Raw genomic sequence first — 26,569 nt, 5'->3', positions numbered from 1 at the left:
GCCCTCTGTGTCCCCATGTCCTCCATGTTCCTCTATGTCCCCGTGTCCATCTGCATCCCCATATCTTCCATGTCCCTCTGTGTCCCCATGTCCCCATATCCCTCCATATCCCCACGTCCTCCATGTCCCACTATGTCCCTCATGTCCCTCTGTGTCCCCATGTCCCTCTGTGTCCCCATGTTCTTCTATGTCCCCATATCTTCCATGTCCTTCTGTGTCCCCATGTCCATGTCCCCATACCCTTCATGTCCCTCTATGTCCTTCTGTGTCCCCGTGTCCCCATATCCTCCACATCCATCTATTGCCTCCGAGTCCTTCTATGTCCCCATGTCCCTCTGTGTCTCCATGTCCTCCATGTCCCACTATGTCCCTCATGTCCTTCCGTGTCCCCATGTCCCTATATGTTCCCATGTCCCTCTGCGTCCCCATATCTTCCATGTCCATCTATTGTCTCCAAGTCCTATGTCCCCATGTCCCTCTGCATCCTTCATGTCCTTCTGTGTCCCCATGTCCCTCTGTGTCCCCATGTCCCCATATCCCTCCATATCCCCATGTCCTCCATGTCCCACTATGTCCCTCATGTCCTTCTGTGTCCCCATGTCCCTGTCCACCACCAGATCCTCTATGTCCATCTGTTGTGTCCAAATCCTTCTATGTCCCCATGTCCCTCTGTGTCCCCATATGTTTCATGTCCCTCTGTGTCCCCATGTCCCCATATCCCTCCATATCCCCACGTCCTCCATGTCCCACTATGTCCCTCATGTCCCTCTGTGTCCCCATGTTCTTCTATGTCCCCATGTCCCTCTGCGTCCCCATATCCTCCACGTCCCTCTGTGTCTCCATGTCCTCCACGTCCCACTATGTCCCTCATGTCCTTGTGCGTCCCCACGTCCCTCTATGTCCCCATGTCCTCCACGTCCCACTATGTCCCTCATGCCCTTCTGCGTCCCCATGTCCTTCTATGTCCCCATGTCCCTCTGCGTCCCCATATTCTCCATGTCCCTCTATGTCCCCATGTCCTCCACATCCCACTACGTCCCTCATGTCCTTCTGCGTCCCCACGTCCCTCTGTGTCTCCATGTCCTCCACGTCCCACTATGTCCCTCATGTCCTTCTGCGTCCCCACGTCCCTCTGTGTCTCCATGTCCTCCACGTCCCACTATGTCCCTCATGTCCTTCTGCGTCCCCACGTCCCTCTGTGTCTCCATGTCCTCCACGTCCCACTATGTCCCTCATGTCCTTCTGCGTCCCCATGTCCTTCTATGTCCCCATGTCCCTCTGCGTCCCCATATTCTCCATGTCCCTCTATGTCCCCATGTCCTCCACATCCCACTACGTCCCTCATGTCTTTCTGCGTCCCCACGTCCCTCTGTGTCTCCATGTCCCCATGTCCCTCTGTGTCTCCATGTCCTCCATGTCCCACTATGTCCCTCATGTCCTTCTGCGTCCCCATGTCCCCCACGTCCCTCCGTTTTCCCCCCCTCAACTCCCACCCTACCTCCCATCCCCCCAGCGTCCCCGGTGTCCCCTCGCTGTCCCCGGGGCCGGGTCCCTCCCTCACCTGCCGATGATGCTCTTGATCTGGGAGTCCTTCTCCGCCTGCTGCTGCCGCAGGCGCTTCTCGCTCTGCTCCAGGCGGTGCTGGTACTGCAGCAGGATGCGGCTCGTCTGCTCCTCCTGCGACACCAGGCGCCGCTCGTACTCCTCCAGCTTGCGGTTGGACATGTGCAGCCGCTCCTTCAGTGAGTGGATCTCCTCCTCGTACTCCTTCACCTGACACAACCCACACTGCAGGGTGCCGGCCCCATCTCCTCAGCCCCACCACCACCACCGGATACGTGGGTTCCCCCAACGGTGCCACCCAAACACCTGAGGCCCCACCATGATCGCGACCGAACATCTAGCTCCCCACCAAGACGGCACCCAAACACCTGGGTGCCCACCGTGGTGATGCCCAGACACCTACGTCACCCCAACGGTGACGCCCAAACACCTGGGTCACCACCATGGTGGCACCTGGACATCACCCAACGGTGACGCCCAAACATGTACGTACCCCCCGTGGTCATGACTGAACACCTAGGTCCCCACCAAGATGACATCCGAACATCTGGGGCCCCACCATGATGATGCCCAGACAGCTAAGGTCCCCACCACGGTGACACCCAAACAGCTAGGTCACCTCCATGGTGACACCTGGACACCTAGGTCCCCACCAAGATGACATCCAAACACCTGGGGCTATCCATGGTGACACCTGAACACCGGGGCCCCCCAACCATGGTGGCACCCAGACACCTGGGTCACCCGGACAGTGATGTCCAAACACCTCGATCCCCACCATGGTGGCACCTGGACACCTGGGACCACCCATGGTGACACCTAGACACCTAGGTCCCCACCAAGATGACACCCAAACACGTGGGACCATCCATGGTGACATCCAATAAGCAGCTGGGGCTCCACCATGGTGAAACCCAGACACCTGGGTCCCCCAAACAGTGATGTCCGAACACCTGGGGCCCCACCAAGGTCATGACCAAACATCTAGGTCCCCACCAAGATGGCACACAAACGCCTGGGCCCACCCACGGTGACACCTGGACACCTGAGTCCTCATCATGGGTCCTCAGGACATGGGTCCATCAGGATCATCTCCTGGGGCCTGGACAACCTGGGCCCATCAGGGTCATCTCCTGGGGCCTGGACACGTGGGTCCTCCTGACCTGGGTCCACCAGAGTCATCTCCTGGGGCCTGGACACCTGGTTCCATCAGGATCATCTCCTGGGGCCTGGACACTTGGGTCCCTGAGACCTGGAGTCCATCAGGGTCATCTCCTGGAGCTTGGACACCTGGGTCCTCAGGACCTGGGGTCCAACAAGGTCATCTCCTGGGGCCTGGACACCTGGGTCTCCAGGACCTGGGTCCATCAGGATCATCTCCTGGGGCTTGGACACCTGGGTCCTCAGGACCTGGGGTCCAACAAGGTCATCTCCTGGGGCCTGGACACCTGGGTCCATCAGGATCATCTCCTGGGGCCTGGACACTTGGGTCCTCAGGACCTGGGGTCCAGCAAGGTCATCTCCTGGGGCCTGGACACCTGGGTCCTCCTGACCTGTGTCCACCACAGTCATCTCCTGGGGCCTGGACACTTGGGTCCATCAGGATCATCTCCTGGGGCCTGGACACTTGGGTCCTCAGGACCTGGGGTCCAACAAGGTCATCTCCTGGGGCTTGGACATTTGGGTCCTCAGGACCTGGGGTCCACCAGAGGCATCTCCTGGGGCCTGGACACTTGGGTCCATCAGGATCATCTCCTGGGGCCTGGACACTTGGGTCCCTGAGACCTGGGGTCCACCAGAGGCATCTCCTGGACCCTTGCCCCTACGCCCCCCTTCCCCCCCCAAGCCTGCGTCCGTCGGTGGTCCCTACCCGGTCCAGCCGGCTCTCGTCCATGGACTTGGAGTACTCCTTGAGCTTGTACTCCTCGCGCTCGATGTGGGAGCTCTCGATGTCGGCCGAGAGGTGCGGCATGTTGGACACCCAGGCCACCGTGCGCTCCGCCGCCGGCATCACCGGGTTCAGCGTCGAGGGCGTCTGCGAGGCCTTGGGGAGGGGGACGGGGACGGGGACACGAGGTGGTGGCCCGAGGATGGGTTCGCTCCCTCTCGTCCCTACGGCGTGTCCCCGCAGCCGCGCTCCCTGTCCCTGCCGTGTCTCGTGTCCCCGTGTCCCTCCACGGCCTCACCACGGCCACCCACCTCTGCCACGTCCCCGTGTCCTGCATGTCCCCCCGTGGCCCCACAAAGTCCCCCATGTCCATCCATGTCCCTCCATCCCCACCATATCCCCACCATGTCCCCACCATGTCCCCATGTCCTCCATCCCCACCACGTCCTCCATCCCCACCATGGCCCCACCACGTCCCACATGTCCTCCATCCCCACCATATCCTCCATCCCCACCATGTCCCCCATCCCACCATGTCCCTCATCCCCATCATGTCCCTCATCCCCATCATGTCCCCACCATGTCCCCACGTCCTCCATCCCCACCATGTTCCCACCACGTCCCACATGTCCTCCATCCTCATCATGTCCCCACCACGTCCCCCATGTCCTCCATCCCCACCATGTCCCCTATCCCTCCATGTCCCTCATCCCCATCATGTCCCTCATCCCCATCATGTCCCCACCATGTCCCCATGTCCTCCATCCCCACCATGTTCCCACCACGTCCCACATGTCCTCCATCCTCATCACATCCCCACCACGTCCCCCATGTCCTCCATCCCCACCATGTCCTCCATCCCCACCATGTCCCTCATCCCCATCATGTCCCTCATCCCCATCATGTCCCCACCATGTCCCCACGTCCTCCATCCCCACCATGTTCCCACCACGTCCCCCACGTCCTCCATCCTCATCATGTCCCCACCATCCCCACCATGTCCTCCATCCCCACCATGTCCTCCATCCCCACCATGTCCCTCATCCCCATCATGTCCCTCATCCCCATCATGTCCCTCATCCCCATCATGTCCCCACCATGTCCCCACGTCCTCCATCCCCACCATGTTCCCACCACGTCCCACATGTCCTCCATCCTCATCATGTCCCCACCACGTCCCCCATGTCCTCCATCCCCACCATGTCCTCCATCCCCACCATGTCCCTCATCCCCATCATGTCCCTCATCCCCATCATGTCCCCACCATGTCCCCACGTCCTCCATCCCCACCATGTTCCCACCACGTCCCACATGTCCTCCATCCTCATCATGTCCCCACCACGTCCCCCATGTCCTCCATCCCCACCATGTCCCCCATCCCACCATGTCCCTCATCCCCATCATGTCCCCACCATGTCCCCAGGTCCTCCATCCCCACCATGTTCCCACCACGTCCCCCACGTCCTCCATCCTCATCATGTCCCCACCATGTCCACCATGTCCTCCATTCCCACCATGTCCTCCATCCCCACCATGTCCCCCATCCCCATCATGTCCCTCATCCCCATCATGTCCCCACCATGTCCCCATGTCCTCCATCCCCACCATGTCCCCACCATGTCCCCATGTCCTCCATCCCCACCATGTCCCCACCACGTCCACCATCCCCACCATGTCCTCCATCCCCACCACGTCCTCCATCCCCACCATGGCCCCACCACGTCCCCCATGTCCTCCATCCCCACCATGTCCCCCGTCCCCACTGTGCCCCATGGCCCCCATATCCTCCATGTCCCCCACAGCCCCCATGTCCCCTCCGTGTCCCCCATCCCCACCATGTCCCCATGTCCTCCATCCCCACCATGTCCCCCATCCCACCATGTCCCTCATCCCCATCATGTCCCTCATCCCCATCATGTCCCCACCATGTCCCCATGTCCTCCATCCCCACCATGTCCCCACCATGTCCTCCATCCCCACCATGTCCTCCATCCCCACCATGTTCCCACCATGTCCCCCATTCCCACCATTCCCCATGGGCCCCTATATCCTCCGTGTCCCCCATCCCCACCATGTCCCCACGTCCTCCATCCCCACCATGTTTCCACCACGTCCCACATGTCCTCCATCCCCACCATGTCCCCCATCCCACCATGTCCCTCATCCCCATCATGTCCCTCATCCCCATCATGTCCCCACCATGTCCCCACGTCCTCCATCCCCACCATGTTCCCACCACGTCCCACATGTCCTCCATCCTCATCACATCCCCACCACGTCCCCCATGTCCTCCATCCCCACCATGTCCTCCATCCCCACCATGTCCCCCATCCCACCATGTCCCTCATCCCCATCATGTCCCTCATCCCCATCATGTCCCCACCATGTCCCCACGTCCTCCATCCCCACCATGTCCCCACCATGTCCTCCATCCCCACCATGTCCCCCATCCCCACCGTGCCCCATGACCCCCATATCCTCCATGTCCCCCACAGCCCCCATGTCCCCTCCGTGTCCCCCATCCCCACCGTGCCCATACCCCTCACGTCCCCCACCCGTCCCCCACCTGCTTGGTGACCGGTGGCTTCATCCCGGCCACCGACGCCTCCTTGGCCAGGGAGGGCTGCCGGGAGCGGGGGGGTCCGTAAGACGGTTCGGGGGACGCCAGCAGGTTCCCGCTGGCCGGTCGCGGTTTGGGGGGCACCCCCAGGGCCGCCGGCCCCGGCCCCCCACCTTTCCCCGCTCGCGCCCCCCGAGGGGTGGGGGGCGGGGGGGCCCCGATGGTGATCTGGGGGGGGGCCAGGCTGTCCTGCAGGGAGAGCTGCCGCCGGCTGAAGTCCCCCCCCGGCCGGGCGAACTCGTCGCTGTAGCTGTGGCTGTGGGTGATGTGCTTGGGGGGGGGCGCCGCCAGCTCCTCGCTCTTGCTGTACCCGTGCAGGGGGGGCGCGAAAGGCCCCTCACCCCCCGGCTCGGGTCCCCTCAAGGGGCCGTCGGCCGCCAAATGGAAAAGGGGGTTCTGGAAGGAGAGGGGGACCCGCAACTGCGGCCCCCCCGGTTCGGGTACCCCCAGGCGAGGGGGGGCCAGGCTGGAGGCGCTGCCCTGCGAGAGGCGGCCGGGACGCAGCCCCCCTCCGGCTCCCCCCGGGGCCGGACCGCCGGCGGCGAGCAGCTCGGCGGGCAAACTAGGGATGCTGTCAACGCGGCCGTCTTGAAGGTCCAGCATGGAGACGCTCTTGCCCACCCCCAGAGCCCCCCGGCCCCCCTCGGGCTCCGTCAGGTCGGAGCTGCTGGTGCAGTAGGCGGGGGAGGAGCGGGCCAGGGGGGGGCGGCTCAGGACCAGCACCTCCTGCGGCCCCTTCTCCTGCGGCGGGGAGGGCAGGCGGGGCACCTCCATGGAGCTGGGGGGGGGACGGGGGTTATGGGGGGTCCGGGACATCCGGCGAGGTGGGGCCGGAGAGAGGTCCCCATACTGGCCTCAGCCATGTCCCCATCACCATCCTCATCCCAGTCCCATCTTCACCCCATCCCTAACCCCATACCAGTCGCATCTCCATCCCCATCCCCATCCCCATCCCCATCCCCATCCCCATCTCCATCCCATCCCCATCTCCATCCTCATCTCCATCTCCTTCCTCATCCCATCCCCAACCCCATTTCCATCCCCATCCCCATCCCATCCCATCCCATCCCATCCCATCCCATCCCATCCCATCCCCAACCCCATTTCCATCCCCAACTCCATTTCCATCCCCAACCCCATTTCCATCCCCAACTCCATTTCCATCCCCAACCCCATTTCCATCCCCATCCCATCCCATCCCATCCCATCCCCATCCCCATTCCCATCCCATCTCCAATCCCATACCATCACATCTCCATCCCCATCCCCATCTCCATTTCCAGCCCCATCCCCATCCCAGTCCCATCTCCATCCCATCCCCATCCCATCTCCAACCACATACCAGCCATATCTCCATCCCCATCCCCAACCCCATTTCATCCCCATCCTCATCTCCATTTCCACCCCCATCCCCACCCCCATCCCCATCCCCATCCCCATCCCCATCCCCATCCCCATCCCCATCATCTCCATTCCCATTTCCATCCCCATCCCATCCCCATCCCCATCTATCCCCATCTCCATCACCATCCTCACCTTCATCCCCACCCCAATCCCATCCCATCCCCATCCTATCATTGTCCTCATCCCATCCCCATCCCTGTCCCCGTCCCGTCCCTGTCACCCACCTGTTGAGGCCCCGCACCATGTAGGACTGGAGGTCAACGGAGCTGCAGGGACAGAGAGCAGATGACAAGAGTGACTCTCAGGGAGTGGGGAGACACCCCGGGTGACACCAGGGGCCACCGGGGTGACACAGAAGGACACCACAGGGACATGGGGGGACACAGTGTGGGGGGACATAGGGCATGACGTGGAGGTACCATGGGGATGGGGGGGTACCACAAGGATGTGGAGGTATCATGAGGATGTGGATGTGCCATGAGGATGGAGGTACCATGGGGATGTGGAGGGTACCATGGGGGTGGAGATACCATGGGGATGTGGGGTTGCCATGGTGATGGAGACACCATGGGGATGTGGGGTTGCCATGGTGATGGAGACACCATGGGGATGTGGGGGTGCCATGGGGATGGAGATACCATGAGGATGGAGGTACCATGGGGATGTAGGGTTACCATGGGGATGGAGATACCATGAGGATGGAGGTACCATGGGGATGTGGGGGTTACCATGGGGATGGAGATACCACGGGGATGGAGGTACCATGGGGATGTAGGGTTACCATGGGGATGTAGGGTTACCATGGGGATGGAGGTACCATGGGGATGTGGGGGGACACAGGGGGGTTTTCGGGGGTCCCCACCTGTTGAGGTCGCGGACGAGGTAGGGCTGGAGGTCGGCCGAGGGCCCCCGCAGCACCAGCCCTTTGGGGGGCAGCCGCTCCCCCTGGCTCGGCTGCCGCTGCAGGTGGGGGTTGCGCAGGGCCACGCTGATGTCCGTCAGCAGCCGGGGCAGCGGGCCCAGCTTCAACAGGGCCTCCTGGGGGGCAGGTCAGCCACGTGTCCCCACCCCAACCCCCCGGCACCCCAGCATGGGTGGGTGGGACCTCAATGACCTCCCGTGGTGGGACATGAGGGGCTGGGACCCCTATGGCCTCCCCTGGGGGGGCAGGGGTGGATGGCATCCCAATGACCTCCTGTGGTGGGACCTGGATGGATGGGACCCCATGACCTCCCCTTGGGGGGCAGGGGTGGGTGGGACCTCAATGGCCTCCCATGGTGGGACACAAAGGCCTGGGACCCCAATGTCCTGCCCCAGGAGGACACGGGTGGATGGGACCCCAATGACCTCCCATGGTGGGACACGAGTGGCTGAGACCCCAATGACCTCCCCTGGGGGGGCAGGGGTGGATGGCACCCCAATGACCTCCCATGGTGGGACCTGGATGGATGGGACCCCAATGACCTCCCCTTGGGGTGGATGGCATCCCAATGACCTCCCGTGGTGGGACACAAGGGGCTGGGACCCCTATGGCCTCCCCTGGGGGGGCAGGGGTGGATGGCATCCCAATGACCTCCTGTGGTGGGACCTGGATGGATGGGACCCCAATGACCTCCCCTTGGGGGGCAGGGGTGGATGGCATCCCAATGACCTCCCATGGTGGGACCTGGATGGATGGGACCCCAATGACCTCCCATGGTGGGACACAGGTGGATGGGATCTCAATGGCCTTCCCTGGGGGGACACGGGTGGATGGGACCCCGATGAATTCCCGTGGTGGGACACGAAGGGCTGGGACCCCTATGACTTCCCCTGTTGGGGGTGGGGATGGTTGGGACCCCAGTGACCTCCTGTGATGGGACACAGGTGGATGGTGGCCCAATGACCTCCCATGGTGGGACGCAAGGGGCTGGGTCCCCGGTCACTTCCCCCTTTGGGGTTCAGGGTCCCCAAAATGGGACCCACCCAGAGGTCCAGGACCCTGGGGAGAATCTAGGTGTCTGGTCACCACCCAGGAGAGCACCCAGATGGCCAGATGACCCTCTACCACGGGGGTCCCAGGTGACCGGGGTACCTTGCTGAGCTGGGACATGACCTCCCAGAGGAGGGCGTGCAGGGTGGAGAGCTCGCGGCCCAGGTCGATGTAGCCCTCGAAGCTGGTGCTGTTGGTGAGGGTGTCCAGGTTGGAGATCTCGTAGAGGAACTGCTGCATGCTGGTCCACTCCAGCTCCAGGAACTCGTTCATGAAGGCCATGTACTCCTCCTTGCTGCCAAACCTGCGGACAGGCGCTCAGCGGGGTCTGCGCTGACCTCCTCAATGGCCGTCCTCCCCACCCCGGCCCTGCCTGCCACCCTCTGTCCCTTCTCTTCCTCAGGCTTCCTGGTGTCCCTTCATAAAGCCACGTCTGGCCTTCATCCAGCTCCGCCATCCGTTTGTTCTCCATCCGTCTATCCACCGACTCATCTGTCCACCTTCTGTCCATCTTCCTTCCGTCCTTCTGCCCAACTCACCCATCCGCCAACTCATCCATCCATCTTCTCTCCATACAACTCATCCGTCCATCTTCTACCCGTCAACTCATCCCCCCCACCTTCCATCCATCTAGCCATCTTCTGTTCATCCTTCTTCCCTCCGTCCACCACCCACCCACGCACTGACTCAATCATCTTCCACTCCTCACCCATCAACTCATCCATCCATTTTCTAGTTATCCGTCTTCTGCCTGTCCATCAACTCATCCCTCCATCTTCTGCCCCTTCATCCATCCATCCATCCATCCATCCATCCATCCACCTTCCGTCCATCTGCCAGCTCACCAATCCGTTCTGTCTGTCTTCTGTCCGTTCATCAACTCATCCATCCATCTTCTGTCCGTCATCCATCAACTCATCTGCCCATCTTGCATCCATCATCTAGCAAGTCACCCATCTCCATCTGTCCATCTCCCTCCCAACTCATCCGTGTCAACTCATCCATCCATCCATCTTCCACCCATCGTCCATCAACTCATCCGTCCATTTTCCGTCCCTCTATCCATCTTCTGCCCATCAACTCATCCATCCATCTTCTGTCCATCTATCCATCTTCTGTCCATTTACCACCCAGCCAACTACCCTCCATCCACCCATGAACCCACCCATAGACCTCCAGATCCACCTTCCCTCCGCTGTCCCTCCATTCCCCTCTCCGCCCACCCGAGTCCTCCACCGTCCCTCCACTTGACCACCGTCATCCACCACCACCCCCACCCCCCCTTCCTCCTCCTCCACGCCGGGCGCTCACTTGGTGAAGTTGGCCAAGTTCTGGATGACCTTAGCGATGAGGGTGAGGGTGCGGGCGGTCTGCTCGTCGGGGTACTCCTGCATGAGGCCGAAGAGGCTGGGGGACATCACGGCGGGGCAGAGGAACCGCAAGAAGAGCGAGGCGCTGATCAACCGGTCGGCGATGTCCTCGCGGCCCCGCTCGGCGCATCGCAGCCGCCACGAGGCGAAGACCTCCTTCAGCTCCCGTGGGAACACGCTGCGGTGGGAAGGGAAGAGGGGGGGGGACACACACACGGTCAGGGACCCGCGGTGGGGACTCCGGGGGGACGTCCTCAGCCCCGAGGACTCACCAGTGCGAGTTGACCACCTTGCAGAGGGCGAGCTCGCAGCACATGCGGAGGTTGGCCTGGTGGTCAGCCAAGGTGGAGGCCGAGCACTTCATGGGGTCGACCTCGCAGTTCTCCTCCGACTCGTACAGCGCCCGGATGAACTCGCCTGTGTGGGGACAGGGACATCAAGGGAGGCCGAGGACCACCCCACTGTCCCACGGCCAGGCCAGCCCGATGGGGTCATGGCCACGAGAAGGGACCACCCAACCATCTCACGACCATGTCAATGGGGACCTGGAAATGAAGAGGGGCTGGGGACCACCCAACTGTCCCATAGCCAGACCACCTCAATGGCCAGGAGAAGGGACCAGCCAGCCGTCCCCTGGCCATGCCCACAGGGACACGATCATCAGAAGGGACCACCCCACCATCCCTTGACCACAACAATGGGGACACGGCCATGAGAGGGGACCACCCAACCGTCCCACGGCCATGCCCATGAGGACCTGCCTATGGGCAGGGACTGAGGACCGCCCAGTTTTACCCTAAATGGGGACATGGCCACGAGAAGGGACCACCCAACGGTGCCACTGCTATACCAATGAGGCCACGCCCATGCGTGGGGACCACCCAACCATCCCACAGCCATGTCAACGGGGACACGACCACATGTGGGGACCACTCAACCATCCCACAGCCATGTCAACGGGGGCACGACCACGCCTGGGGACCACCCAACCATCCCACAGCCATGTCAACGGGGACACGACCATGCCTGGGGACCACCAAACCATCCCACAGCCATGTCAACGGGGACACAACCACGCGTGAGGACCACCCAACCATCCCACAGCCATGTCAACGGGGACACGACCATGCGTGGGGACCACCCAACCATCCCACAGCCATGTCAACGGGGACACGACCACATGTGGGGACCACTCAACCATCCCACAGCCATGTCAACGGGGGCACGACCACGCCTGGGGACCACCCAACCATCCCACAGCCATGTCAACGGGGACACGACCATGCCTGGGGACCACCAAACCATCCCACAGCCATGTCAACGGGGACACAACCACGCGTGAGGACCACCCAACCATCCCACAGCCATGTCAACGGGGACACGACCATGCGTGGGGACCACCCAACCATCCCACAGCCATGTCAACGGGGGTATGACCACGCGTGAGGACCACCCAACCATCCCACAGCCATGTCAACGGAGGCAGCACCACGCCTGGGGACCACCCAACCATCCCACAGCCATGTCAACGGGGCACGACCACGCCTGGGGACCACCCAACCATCCCACAGCCATGTCAACGGGGACACGCCCACACGTGGGGACCACCCAACCATCCCACAGCCATGTCAACGGGGACACGACCACGCGTGGGGACCACCCAACCATCCCACAGCCATGTCAACGGGGACACGACCATGCGTGGGGACCACCCAACCATCCCACAGCCATGTCAACGGGGACACGACCATGCGTGGGGACCACCCAACCATCCCACAGCCATGTCAACGGGGACACGACCATGCGTGGGGACCACCCAACCATCCCACAGCCATGTCAACGGGGACACGACCACACGTGGGGACCACCCAACCATCCCACAGCCATGTCAATGGGGGCAGCACCATGCGTGGGGACCACCCAACCATCCCACAGCCATGTCAACGGGGGTATGACCACCACGCCTGGGGACCACCCAACCATCCCACAGCCATGTCAACGGGGGTATGACCACGCGTGGGGACCACCCAACCATCCCACAGCCATGTCAATGGGGGTATGACCACCACGCGTGGGGACCACCCAACCATCCCACAGCCATGTCAACGGGGACACAACCACGCGTGAGGACCACCCAACCATCCCACAGCCATGTCAACGGGGACACGACCATGCGTGAGGACCACCCAACCATCCCACAGCCATGTCAACGGGGACACGACCACGCGTGGGGACCACCCAACCATCCCACAGCCATGCCGATGGGGCCCTGGCCGTGACGGGGACCCATGGCCGTGCTGGGGAACCCCTCAGCGCTGGTGGAGCTCACCAATGGCATCCTTGAGGTATTTCTGGCCGATGAGTTTCAGGTACTCCTCTATGGCTTTCGTGGCGAGGGTGTTTTCCCGGAAGATCAGGTGCTCCCGGTCCATGAAGCGATCCACCTCCGTCATGGCCATGTCCGACAGGAAGTCCTGCCCACAGCCGTCAGGGCAGCCCGACGTCTGCCTGCGTCCCGGCAGCCCGGCCAGGCCGGCCCGGCCCACCCTCCCTGCAGCCTTGTGTCCTGCTGCCATCTTCTGTCCATCCATCCATCCATCCATCCGTCCATCCATCCATCCATCCACTCGTGTCTTGTCCTCCATCTGTCCTCCATCCATCCTCAATCCTTCAGCCAACCTTCCACCTGTCCCCCATCTGTCTGTCCATCCTTGCCCCATCCACCTTCCATCCTCCATCCATCCATAGGTGCATCCTCCATCTTTCCGGCAACCCGTCTCCACCTGTCCTCCAGCCAGCCAGACCTCCATCCATCTGTCCCCCACCTGTCTGTCCATCCTCCTCCATCCATCCTCCTTCCCTTCATCCACCCATCCTCCATGTGTCTGTCCTCCATCCATAGTCTGCCACCCAACCCTTTCTCCAACCCTCCATCCATCCTCCCTCTGTCTTCTGCCCATCTCCCATCTGTCTGTCCATCCTGCTCCATCCATCCTTCCTCCCTCCTTCCATCCTCCATCCATCCAGCCTCCATGCATCCTTCCATCCATCCTCCATCCTTCCTTCCTTCATCCATTTTCCATCCACCTTCCATCCATCCTCCATCCACCCTGCATCTGTCCATCCATCCTCAATCCTCCATCCAACCTTCCACCTATTCTCCGTCTGTCCATCCATCCTCCATCTTCCATCCACCTTCCTTCCATCCATCCTTCCATTCCTCCTTCCATCCATCCATCCATCTATCTTCCATCCATCTTCCATCTATCCTCAATCCTCCATCCAACCTTCCATCTATTCTCCATCTGTCTGTCCATCCATCCTCCATCTTCCATCCACCTTCCATCCATCCTCCATCCACCCTGCATCTGTCCATCCATCCTCAATCCTCTATCAAACCTTCCATCTATTCTCTGTCTGTCCCTCCCTCCATCCATCCATCCATCCATCCATCCATCCTTCCATCCATCCTTTCATCCATCCATCCATCCATCCATCCATCTTCCGTCCATCCATCTTCCATCCATCCTCAATCCTCCATCCAACCTTCCATCTATTCTCCGTCTGTCTATCCACCCTCTATCTTCCATCCATCCATCCATCCATCCATCCATCCATCCATCCATCCATCTTCCATCCATCTTCCATCCATCTTCCATCCATCCATCCATCCATCTTCCATCCATCTTCCATCCATCCATCCATCCATCTTCCATCCATCCTTCCATCCATCCATCCTTCCATCCATCCATCCATCCATCCATCCATCTTCCGTCCGTCTTCCATCCATCCTTCCATCCATCCATCCATCCATCCATCCATCCATCCATCCATCCTTCTTCTCTCCATCTTCCATCCATACATCCATACATCTTCCGTCCATCCATCCATCCTTCCATCCATCCATCCATCCATCCATCCATCCATCCTTCTCTCCATCTTCCATCCATCCATCCATCTTCTGTCCATCTTCCATCCTTCCATCCATCCATCCATCCTCCTTCCCTCCCTCCCTCCCTCTATCCATCCTCCCCCCCAATCCCTCCCTCCCTCCTCAATCCTTCACCCCACCTCCACCACCACCCCACCCCCCCCCCCAGCCCCCCACCTTAGCCTTGCCGGTGCTCTGCAGGATGTGCACCAAGGCGCAGGCCACCTCCTCCTTGCTCTTCACGCTGAGCACGGGCTCCAAGACGGCGCAGAGCATCCGGTAATTGTTGGTGACGTACTCGGCGAACTCCTTGTAGAGCTCCATGGGGAGGATGCTCATGGTCTGGAAGCGGCTCTTGACGCGGAGAGCCGGACAACCCGCCTTGCTCTTGCTGCCGCTGGGTTGGCTGAGGGGGTACCACTGCTCGGCGAAGTGTCGCCCGGTGACGCTGGCGATGGGGATGCTCACCATCCCCACGTAGTTACTCTTGTCCTTCTTGCGTTTCTTGTCGGTGTCCTTGTAGAGGTGGAGGCGGATGGTGCGGACGGCCGGCAGGTTGTTGAATTCGAAATGTTCTCCCCAGAAGACGTTGTCGGTGCGCGCCTTGCTGGTGGTGCGGGCGTAGAGCATGTCATCCAGGCACAGCTCGCAGTAGTAACGTTTCTTGGGGGGAAGGTCTCGCGCCTCGATCACCCATAGCTTCAGGACGTTGTCCACCCGCCGGCTGTTGTCCTGCGGAGGGGTGGGAGGGAAGGAGGTCAGCAGGGGACGGACGCGGGGACAGCTGGGGGTGGGACGCGGGGCACGGGAGGGGCCCAGGGGCGGTGGGACAGACAGGGGCAGGATGAGCTGGGGGTGGGGGCAGGTGGGGACAGTGACCCTGGGGCAGAGGTGACCGCAGGGGACAACCCCAACTGAGAGTGGCCACCAGGACCAGCAACCCCAGGGCACGGTGACCGCAAGGGCCAGCGTGACCCCTGGGGACATTCAGCCCCACCAGTGGGCCATCTCCACCCCCACGAGCTGACCACTTCATCCCCCCAGTGACCATCCCCATCCCCACCACTCGACCATCCCCACCACTCGACCATCTCCATCCCCACCAGCTGACCATTCCCATTCCCACCATTGACCACCCCCATCCCTGCCACCTGACCATCCCCATCACTTGACCATCTCCAACCACATCACTTGACCATTTCCATCCCCACCACTTGACCATCCCCACCAGCTGACCATCCCCACCACTTGACCATCTCCAACCCCATCACTTGACCATCTCCATTCCCACCACTTGACCATCTCCATCCCCACCACTTGACCATCTCCAACGCCACCACTTGACCATCTCCAACCCCACCACTTGACCATCTCCAACCCCATCACTTGACCATTCCCATCCCCACCACCTGATCATCCCCACCACTTGACCATCTCCATCCCCACCAGCTGACCATCTCCAACGCCATCACTTGACCATCTCCATCCCTACCACTTGACCATCTCCAACGCCATCACTTGACCATCTCCAACCCCATCACTTGACCATTTCCATCCCCACCCCTTGACCATCTCCAACCCCATCACTTGACCATCTCCATCCCCACCAGATGACCATCCCCACCACTTGACCATCTCCAACCCCATCACTTGACTATCTCCATCCCCACCACTTGTCCATCTCCAACCCCACCACTTGACCATCTCCAATGCCATCACTTGACCATCTCCATCCCCACCACTTGACCATCTCCAACCCCATCACTTGACCATCTCCAACCCCACCACTTGACTATCTCCATCCCCACCACTTGTCCATCTCCAACCCCATCACTTGACCATCTCCATCCCCACCAGATGACCATCCCCACCACTTGACCATCTCCAACCCCATCACTTGACCATTTCCATCCCCACCCCTTGACCATCTCCAACCCCATCACTTGACCATCTCCATCTCTACCACTTGACCATCTCCAACCCCATCACTTGACCATCTCCATCCCCACCACTTGACCATCTCCAACGCCACCACTTGACCATCTCCAACCCCATTACTTGACCATCTCCATCCCCACCACTCGACCATCTCCAACCCCACCGGTTGACCGCCCCCCACCCGCTGATCACCTCCTCACCTTGTTGGGCTTCACCGCCCTCTGCAGATTCTCGATCCACTTGTCCCTCTCGGCGGCCGAACGGCAGGCGAAGCATTTGGTCCCCGAGGCCGTGGTCACCTACGGGTGACAGACGAGGCCGGTGACGGGCCACCGCAGCCACGGCTGGCGAAGAGGTGACGAGGAGGTCCGGCCCCTACCTCGAAGCAGAACTCCTGACCCAGGATGCTGCTGTGGACCGCCTTGATGATGGAGTCCTCATCCAGGTTGAGCTCCAGCGCCTCGGCCGCGCTGCTGGGGCTCAGCAGGGACTCGTGGGAGTGCGACTCCTTGAAGCTCTGCATCAGCCGGGCCCTGCGGGGAGGCCAGGGGGGGGGACGCTCGGGGGGGGATGTCGGGGTTGGGGGGGTTGGGTGGGGGGGGGAGGTTGTGGGGAAGTGCCCAGAGGGTGGTGGTGGTGGTGGTGACATGCGAGCAAGGGGGGGGGGGGGTGACGGTGGCGGTTGGGGGGGGGGTACCTGGGGCATCCGCGCGGGACCTGGGGGGGACGCGTCCGCGGCGCCGGGACGGACAGAGAGAGACAGAGTCAAAGGGGGGGAGGGGGGGGGGATGGGGATGGAGGGGGGGGGGGACACACACACATAGAGGGGGACACCCCCACACACACCCCCAAAACCCCCAATGTCACCTCCCCGAGGGGGGGGGGGGCACCCACACACACACCCCCCCCAGGATGAAAAGGAACCCGGTGTGACACCGGGTGTCACCTCCGTGGGGGGACCAAGGGGCCGCCCCCCCCCCCCTCCCCGAAAACAGGGGACACAGGTGTCCAGACCCCCCCCAAAATGGGGGGACACAGGTCCCCCTAAAACAGGGGACGCAGGCATCCAGACAGCCCCCCCCCCCAAAAAATGGGGGCCCCAGGCATCCAGCCCCCCCCCCCCCAAAAGGGGGGTCCCAGGCATCCAGCCCCCCCCCAAAAGAGGGGACCCAGTCGTTCACTCACACCCCCCACCCCCCCCCAAAACGGCGAAACTAGATGTCAAGACGCACCCCCCCCCCCAAAAAAATGGGGACTCAGGTGTCTGGACCCCCAAAACAAGGGAACCAGGCATCCAGCCCCCCCAAAATAGGGGTCCCAACCACCCAGACCCCCCAAAATAGGGGTCCCAGGCATTCAGATCCCCCCAAAATAGGGGTCCCAGGCATCCAGACCCCCCAAAAATGGGGGCCCTAGGCATTTAGCCCCCCCAAAAGGGGAGTCCCAGCTATCCAGACCCCCCAAAAATGGGGGCCCTAGGCATTTAGCCCCCCCAAAAGGGGAGTCCCAGCCATCCAGCCCCCCTAAAAGGGGGGTCCCAGCCATCCAGCCCCCCTAAAAGGGGGGTCCTAGGCATCCAGCCCCCCAAAAGGGGGGTCCCAGGCGTCCAGCCCCCCCCAAAAGGGGGGTCCCAGCTATCCAGACCCCCTAAAAGGGGGGTCCCAGCCATCCAGCCCCCCTAAAAGGGGGGTCCTAGGCATCCAGCCCCCCAAAAACGGGGGTCTCAGGCGTACAGCCCCCCCCAAAAATGGGGACCCTAGGCATCTAGCCCCCCCAAAAGGGGAGTCCCAGCTATCCAGCCCCCCCAAAAGGGGGGTCCCAGCCATCCAGCCCCCCTAAAAGGGGGGTCCTAGGCATCCAGACCCCCTAAAAGGGGGGTCTCAGGCATCCAGCCCCCCCAAAAACGGGGGTATCAGGCGTACAGCCCCCCCAAAAATGGGGACCCTAGGCATTTAGCCCCCCCAAAAGGGGGGTCCCAGCCATCCAGCCCCCCTAAAAGGGGGGTCCCAGCCATCCAGGCCCCCCAAAAACGGGGGTCTCAGGCATACAGCTCCCCCAAAATGGGGGTCTCAGGCGTACAGCCCCCCCAAAAATGGGGACCCTAGGCATTTAGCCCCCCCAAAAGGGGGGTCCCAGCTATCCAGACCCCCTAAAAGGGGGGTCCCAGGCGTCCAGCCCCCCCCAAAAGGGGGGTCCCAGCCATCCAGACCCCCTAAAAGGGGGGTCCTAGGCATCCAGACCCCCCCAAAAGGGGGGTCCCAGCCATCCAGACCCCCCAAAAATGGGGGTCTCAGGCGTACAGCCCCCCCAAAAATGGGGGCCCTAGGCATTTAGCCCCCCCAAAAGGGGGGTCCCAGCCATCCAGACCCTCTAAAAGGGGGGTCCTAGGCATCCAGCCCCCCCAAAAATGGGGGTCTCAGGCGTCCAGCCCCCCCAAAATGGGGGTCCCAGCCATCCAACCCCCCCCCCCCCAAAAAAGCCCCCCCCCCCCGGGCGCTATATTTGGCCCCGCGGCTGCGTAAGCGGCGGCCCCGCCACGTCCCCGTCCCCGTCCCCGCGGTCGCCGCTCTCCGCTGCCGTCACCGCCACCGCCACCGCCACCGCCACCGCCACCGCCACCGTGTCACCGGCGCGCACAGCCCGGCGGGGGCGGCGCGGCTAAAAATACCCCGGCGACGGGGTAACCCCCCCCCTCTTGGGGTGGGGGGGGGAGAAGGGACAAGGACCACCTCCCAGGGCATCCTCATGGGGACAAGGGACATTTTTCAGGGGGACATCCTTAAGGGACATCCCCATCCCCCCCCCCCAGAGCATCCCTGGGGACAAGGGACATTTTCCAGGGGACACCTCCCACCCCCGGAGCAGCCCTGGGGACAAGGGATCCCCCCCCCCCAGGGCAAGCCCATGGGGACAAGGGACATTTTTCAGGGGGACATCCTTAAGGGACATCCACCCCCAGAGCATCCCTGGGGACAAGGGACACCCCTCCCCCCCCCAAGAGCATCCCTGGGGACAAGGGACCACCCTGGGGACATGAGGACAGAAGACCCCATCTCCTGGAGACCATCTCCCTGGGGACAAGGGACATCCCTGGGGACAAGAGACCCACCTGGGGACAAGGGACCTCCTTGGGGACAAGGGACCTCCTTGGGGACAGTGGCACAGGAGACCCCATCTCCTGGGGACAAGGGACATCCCTGGGGACAAGGGACATCCCTGGGGACAAGAGACCCTCCTGGGGACATTGGGACAGGAGACTCCATCTCCCTGGGGACAAGGGACCTCCTTGGGGACAAGAGACATCCCTGGGGACATGGGGACAGAAGACCCCATCTCCTGGGGACCATCTCCTGGGGACAAGGGACATCCCTGGGGACAAGAGACCCTCCTGGGGACATTGGGACAGGAGACCCCATCTCCTGAGGACAAGGGACATCCCTGGGGACAAGGGACCTCCTTGGGGACAAGGGACCTCCTTGGGGACATGAGGACAGAAGACCCCATCTCCTGGAGACCATCTCCTGGGGACAAGGGACCACCCTGGGGACAAGGGACATCCCTGGGGACATGGGGACAGAAGACCCCATCTCCTGGAGACCATCTCCTGGGGATAAGGGACATCCCTGGGGACAAGAGACCCTCCTGGGGACATGGGGACAGGAGACCCCATCTCCTGAGGACAAGGGACATCCCTGGGGACAAGGGACCTCCTTGGGGACAAGGGACCTCCTTGGGGACATGGGGACAGGAGACCCCATCCCCTGGGGACCATCTCCTGGGGACAAGGGACCTCCTTGGGGACAAGGGACCACCCTGGGGACATGAGGACAGAAGACCCCATCTCCTGGGGACCATCTCCTGGGGACAAGGGACATCCCTGGGGACATGAGGACAGAAGACCCCATCTCCTGGGGACCATCTCCTGGGGACAAGGGACATCCCTGGGGACAAGAGACCCTCCTGGGGACATGGGGACAGGAGACCCCATCTCCTGAGGACAAGGGACATCCCTGGGGACATGGGGACAGGAGACCCCATCTCCTGAGGACAAGGGACATCCCTGGGGACAAGGGACCACCCTGGGGACATGAGGACAGAAGACCCCATCTCCTGGAGACCATCTCCTGGGGACAAGGGACCACCCTGGGGACAAGGGACATCCCTGGGGACATGGGGACAGGAGACCCCATCCCCTGGAGACCATCTCCCTGGGGACAAGGGACCACCCTGGGGACAAGGGACATCCCTGGGGACATGGGGACAGAAGACCCCATCTCCTGGAGACCATCTCCTGGGGACAAGGGACATCCCTGGGGACAAGGGACCTCCCTGGGGACAAGGGACCACCCTGGGGACATGAGGACAGAAGACCCCATCTCCTGGGGACCATCTCCTGGGGACATCCCTGGGGACAAGGGACCACCCTGGGGACATGGGGACAGAAGACCCCATCCCCTGGAGACCATCTCCCTGGGGACAAGGGACATGCCAAGGGGACACCGAGGACACGGGACACCCCCCACCCCCCATCCATCCCTCCCCGGGGAGAGGGGACCGTACCCCATCGGCGGCTCTCGGTGACGGTGACGGTGACGGTGACGGTGACGCCGGGCCGGCTGCCAGGCCGGATCCCGCGCCTGACTCCCACCCACCGGCTCCGGCTATAAACGGCGCCGGCACCGCCCGCCACCTGCCCGGCCACCCGGTCCCCAACGTGTCCCCAAGAAGGATGGGGGAGGGGACAGGGGACACGGGGACACAGGACACAGCAGGGACCCACCTCGCAGGGGGCGGTGGGGTGGGGGGACACCCCTGTCCCCATATGGGGACGGTGGGGACACCGGGGAGCAGTGCCGTACGGTGACCTCGGGGACAGCGGGGACACGGGGATGGGGACAGTGGGGGACATGCCCCAGATGGGGATGGGGACGGGGAGGAGCCGCCCCACAGGAGAGGGCATTGGGGACATTGGGGACCTGCCCCACCCCGGGGGGGTTGTCCCTGTGTCCGGCTGGAGGACACTCGGACCGGCCACCCCCCCACCGAGTCTGGGGACATTCAGGGAATGGGGACGTCCCCAGCTCCAGCCTGGGGACACGCAGAGAGCAGAACTGTCCCCACGTCCACCTCGGTGACACCCAGAGACCAGAACTGTCCCCACGTCCACCCCGGTGACACCCAGAGACCAGGACTGTCCCCATCCTCAACTTGGGGACACCCAGAGACCAGGACTGTCCCTGTGCCTGACCCAGTGCCACCTCAGCACCAGGACCGTCCCCAAACCTGACCCAGTGTCACCTGGGGAACAGGACTGTCCCCAAACCTGACCCAGTGCCACTCGGGCAGCAGGACTGTCCCCATCCTCAACTTGGGGACACCCAGAGACCAGAACTGTCCCCACGTCCACCCTGGTGCCACCTGGGCAGCAGGACCGTCCCCACGTCCACCTTGGTGACACCCAGAGACCAGAACTGTCCCCACATCCACCCTGGTGCCACCTGGGCAGGACCGTCCCCACGTCCACCCTGGTGACACCCAGAGACCAGGACTGTCCCCACGTCCACCCTGGTGCCACCTGGGCAGGACCGTCCCCACGTCCACCCCGGTGACACCCAGAGACCAGGACTGTCCCCATCCTCAACTTGGGGACACCCAGAGACCAGGACTGTCCCCACGTCCACCCCGGTGACACCCAGAGACCAGGACTGTCCCCACGTCCACCCTGGTGCCACCCAGAGAGCAGAACTGTCCCCATCCTCAACTTGGGGACACCCAGAGAGCAGGACCGTCCCCACGTCCACCTCGGTGACACCCAGAGACCAGGACTGTCCCCACGTCCACCCTGGTGCCACCTGGGCAGCAGGACCGTCCCCATCCTCAACTTGGGGACACCCAGAGACCAGAACTGTCCCCACATCCACCCTGGTGCCACCTGGGCAGGACCGTCCCCACGTCCACCCCGGTGACACCCAGAGACCAGGACTGTCCCCACATCCACCTCGGTGACACCCAGAGACCAGGACTGTCCCCATCCTCAACTTGGGGACACCCAGAGACCAGGACTGTCCCCACGTCCACCCTGGTGCCACCCAGAGAGCAGAACTGTCCCCACATCCACTCCAGTGACACCCAGAGACCAGGACTGTCCCCACGTCCACCTCAGTGACACCCAGAGACCAGGACTGTCCCCACGTCCACCCTGGTGCCACCTGGGCAGGACCGTCCCCACGTCCACCCTGGTGCCACCTGGGCAGCAGGACTGTCCCCATCCTCAACTTGGGGACACCCAGAGACCAGGACCGTCCCCACGTCCACCCTGGTGCCACCTGGGCAGCAGGACCGTCCCCATCCTCAACTTGGGGACACCCAGAGACCAGGACCATCCCCACGTCCACCCTGGTGCCACCCAGAGAGCAGAACTGTCCCCACATCCACCTCGGTGACACCCAGAGACCAGGACTGTCCCCACGTCCACCTCGGTGACACCCAGACCAGAACTGTCCCCACGTCCACCCTGGTGCCACCTGGGCAGGACCGTCCCCACGTCCACCCTGGTGCCACCCAGAGACCAGAACTGTCCCCACGTCCACCCCGGTGACACCCAGAGACCAGGACTGTCCCCATCCTCAACTTGGGGACACCCGGAGACCAGGACTGTCCCCACGTCCACCCTGGTGCCACCCAGAGACCAGGACTGTCCCTGTGCCTGACCCAGTGCCACCTCAGCACCAGGACCGTCCCCAAACCTGACCTGGTGTCACCTGGGGAACAGGACTGTCCCCAAACCTGACCCAGTGCCACTTGGGCAGCAGAACTGTCCCCATCCTCAACTTGGGGACACCCAGAGAGCAGAACTGTCCCCACGTCCACCCTGGTGCCACCTGGGCAGCAGAACTGTCCCCATCCTCAACTTGGGGACACCCAGAGAGCAGAACTGTCCCCACGTCCACCCTGGTGCCACCTGGGCAGGACCGTTCCCACGTCCACCCTGGGGACACCCAGAGAGCAGGACTGTCCCCACGTCCACCCTGGTGCCACCTGGGCAGGACTGTCCCCACGTCCACCCTGGTGACACCCAGAGACCAGAACTGTCCCCACGTCCACCCTGGTGCCACCTGGGCAGCAGGACTGTCCCCATCCTCAACTCGGTGACACCCAGAGACCAGGACTGTCCCCACGTCCACCCTGGTGCCACCCAGAGAGCAGAACTGTCCCCACGTCCACCCTGGTGCCACCTGGGCAGCAGGACCGTCCCCATCCTCAACTTGGGGACACCCAGAGACCAGAACTGTCCCCACGTCCACCCCGGTGACACCCAGAGAGCAGAACTGTCCCCACGTCCACCCTGGTGCCACCTGGGCAGCAGGACTGTCCCCATCCTCAACTTGGGGACACCCAGAGACCAGGACCATCCCCATGTCCACCCTGGTGCCACCTGGACAGGACCATCCCCACATCCCCCCTTGAACCTCCAACCTCCCCTACAACCAGAGCATCCCCGCGCCATCCCGGGGAGGAGGAGGAGGAGGGATGGGGGGGGGGTGGGGTGGTGGAGGGTTGTCCCCAAGAAGGGGGGGGGGTTGTCCCCGCGGTGTCCCCACCTGTCGTGGTCGGCGCTGCGGAATCGGGGCAGGATCTGCCGGAAGCTGCTGGTGCGGTCGAGCTTGGGCTGACTCTTGGTGCGCTTGATGGAGCTCTTCAGGCGGCGGCTCAGGAAGCCTTGCTGGGGTACAGGCGGCTGAGGGGGGGAGGGGGGGGGCCAGGGGGGGCGGGGGGGGGGTGGGATGTGGGGGGCCATGGTGGGGGGGGGGGGGATCAAGGGGGTCCCGGGGGTCGCGGGGGAACTGGGGGGGACCGGGGGATGACGGAGGCAACGGGGATGGATGGGGCAAGGCAGCCCTGGGTACCACAGGGCCGGGGTTGCCATGGCGACGGGGAGCGTAGGATGGGGTTGCCGCGGCGACGGGGAACGCAGGCCTGGGGTTACCATGGCGATGGGTACCACAGGCCCGGGGTTACCATGGCGATGGGTACCACAGTGATGGGTACCACAGGCCCGGGGTTACCATGGCAACGGATAGCATAGGACCGGGTTACCATAGTGATGGGGAGCATAGACCCAGGGTTACCATGGCGACGGGTAGCCTAGGACTGGGGTTACCATGGCGATGGGTACCACAGGCCCGGGGTTACCATGGCGATGGGTACCACAGTGATGGGTACCACAGGGCCAGGGTTACCATGGCGACGGGTAGCCTAGGACCGGGGTTACCGTGGCGATGGGTACCACAGGCCCGGGGTTACCGTGGTGATGGGGAGCATAGGCCCAGGGTTACCATGGCGACGGGTAGCATAGGACTGGGGTTACCATGGCGATGGGTACCACAGGCCTGGGGTTACCATGGCAACGGATAGCATAGGCCCAGGTTACCATAGTGATGGGGAGCATAGGCCCAGGGTTACCATGGCGACGGGTAGCATAGGACTGGGGTTACCATGGCGATGGGTACCACAGGCCTGGGGTTACCATGGCAACGGGTAGCATAGGACTGGGGTTACCATGGCGATGGGTACCACAGGCCCAGGGTTACCATGGCGACGGGTAGCATAGGACTGGGGTTACCGCGGCAACAGGGATGTGGAGGAGCTGGCGTAACCACGGGGATGCGGGATCTGGGTAACCATGGCAACACGCATGTGGGGGGGGGGGGGGGGGGGGGAGGACCGCGGTGACGCGGGAGCGGGGTCACCGGGTGGGCAGGAACACGGTAACCGCGGCGGCATGGGTGATGGTAACCATGGCAACAGGCACGCGCATGGTCACGGTAACGACGGTAAGCACACGTGTGCAGGAGCAGGTACCATGGCAACAGGCATGTGCAGCACTGGGGTAACCACGGCAACGCGGGACCAGGGTAACCGTGTGTGCAGGATGAAGGTAACCATGGCAACGTGTGTGCAGGACCACGGTAACCACGGCAACACACATGTGCAGGAGCAGGGTAACCATGGCGACAGGCGTGTGCGGGATGAAGGTAACCACGGCGACAGGCGTGTGCAGGACCACGGTAACCATGACAACACACATGTGCGGGATGAGGGTAACCATGACGACAGGCGTGTGCAGGACCACGGTAACCACGGCGACAGGCGTGTGCAGGTCAAAGATAACCATGACAACACGCATGTGCGGGATGAGGGTAACCATGACGACAGGCGTGTGCAGGACCACGGTAACCATGGCGACAGGTGTGTATGGGATGAAGGTAACCACGGCGACAGGCGTGTGCGGGATGAGGGTAACCATGACGACAGGCGTGTGCAGGACCACTGTAACCCCGGCGACAGGCGTGTATGGGATGAAGGTAACCGCGGCGACAGGCGTGTGCAGGACCACGGTAACCATGACAACACACATGTGCAGGATGAGGGTAACCATGACAACACGCATGTGCGGGATGGGGGTAACCGCGGCGACAGGCGTGTATGGGACGAAGGTAACCGCGACGACAGGCGTGTGCAGGACCACGGTAACCATGACGACAGGCGTGTGCGGGATGAGGGTAACCGCGGCGACAGGCGTGTGCTCACCGAGGGCCGGAAGGGGGGGGCGGGGGGGCGTCCATGTTGATGCTGTACTGTTTCCCCCCGGGAACGCTCTTCCTGCGGGAGCGGCCGCCGTGGTAATCTGGGGGGGGGAGGGGGGGGGGGCACAAGGGGGGGGGGGACACAAACAAGAGCCTGAGGGGACAGTGGGACAAGAGGGGGGGGGACACGACCCCCCACATCCCCCTCCCCCCCCCTCCCTCCTCCACCCGTTGGGGGGGGGTGTGGGGATGGAGGGGGGGGGAGGGGGGGGGGGGGGGGCACAGGCGTCCTTGGG

General features: G+C 62.9%; 1 protein-coding gene across 1 annotated transcript; it reads right to left on the bottom strand.

The window, feature by feature from the left end:
• Nucleotides 1-1,557: 1,557 nt before the first annotated feature.
• On the bottom strand, nucleotides 1,558-26,327 carry SYNGAP1 (synaptic Ras GTPase activating protein 1; the record flags this gene model as incomplete). The annotated part of the gene is given in 15 exon segments (XM_082500910.1): nucleotides 1,558-1,773; nucleotides 3,434-3,607; nucleotides 6,018-6,849; nucleotides 7,700-7,741; nucleotides 8,338-8,513; nucleotides 9,550-9,751; nucleotides 10,759-10,995; nucleotides 11,090-11,234; nucleotides 13,147-13,291; nucleotides 14,926-15,480; nucleotides 16,887-16,985; nucleotides 17,066-17,219; nucleotides 24,288-24,409; nucleotides 26,278-26,306; nucleotides 26,309-26,327. Coding segments are annotated over 15 exon segments (3,132 nt in total). The 5' UTR covers nucleotides 26,313-26,327.
• Between the last annotated feature and the right edge of the window lie 242 nt (nucleotides 26,328-26,569).

Source organism: Vanellus vanellus (assembly GCF_965231255.1).
Source record: "Vanellus vanellus genome assembly, contig: HAP1_SCAFFOLD_1626, whole genome shotgun sequence".
NCBI classification, from domain to species: domain Eukaryota; kingdom Metazoa; phylum Chordata; class Aves; order Charadriiformes; family Charadriidae; genus Vanellus; species Vanellus vanellus.
This window is presented reverse-complemented; position numbering and strand designations above follow the sequence as displayed.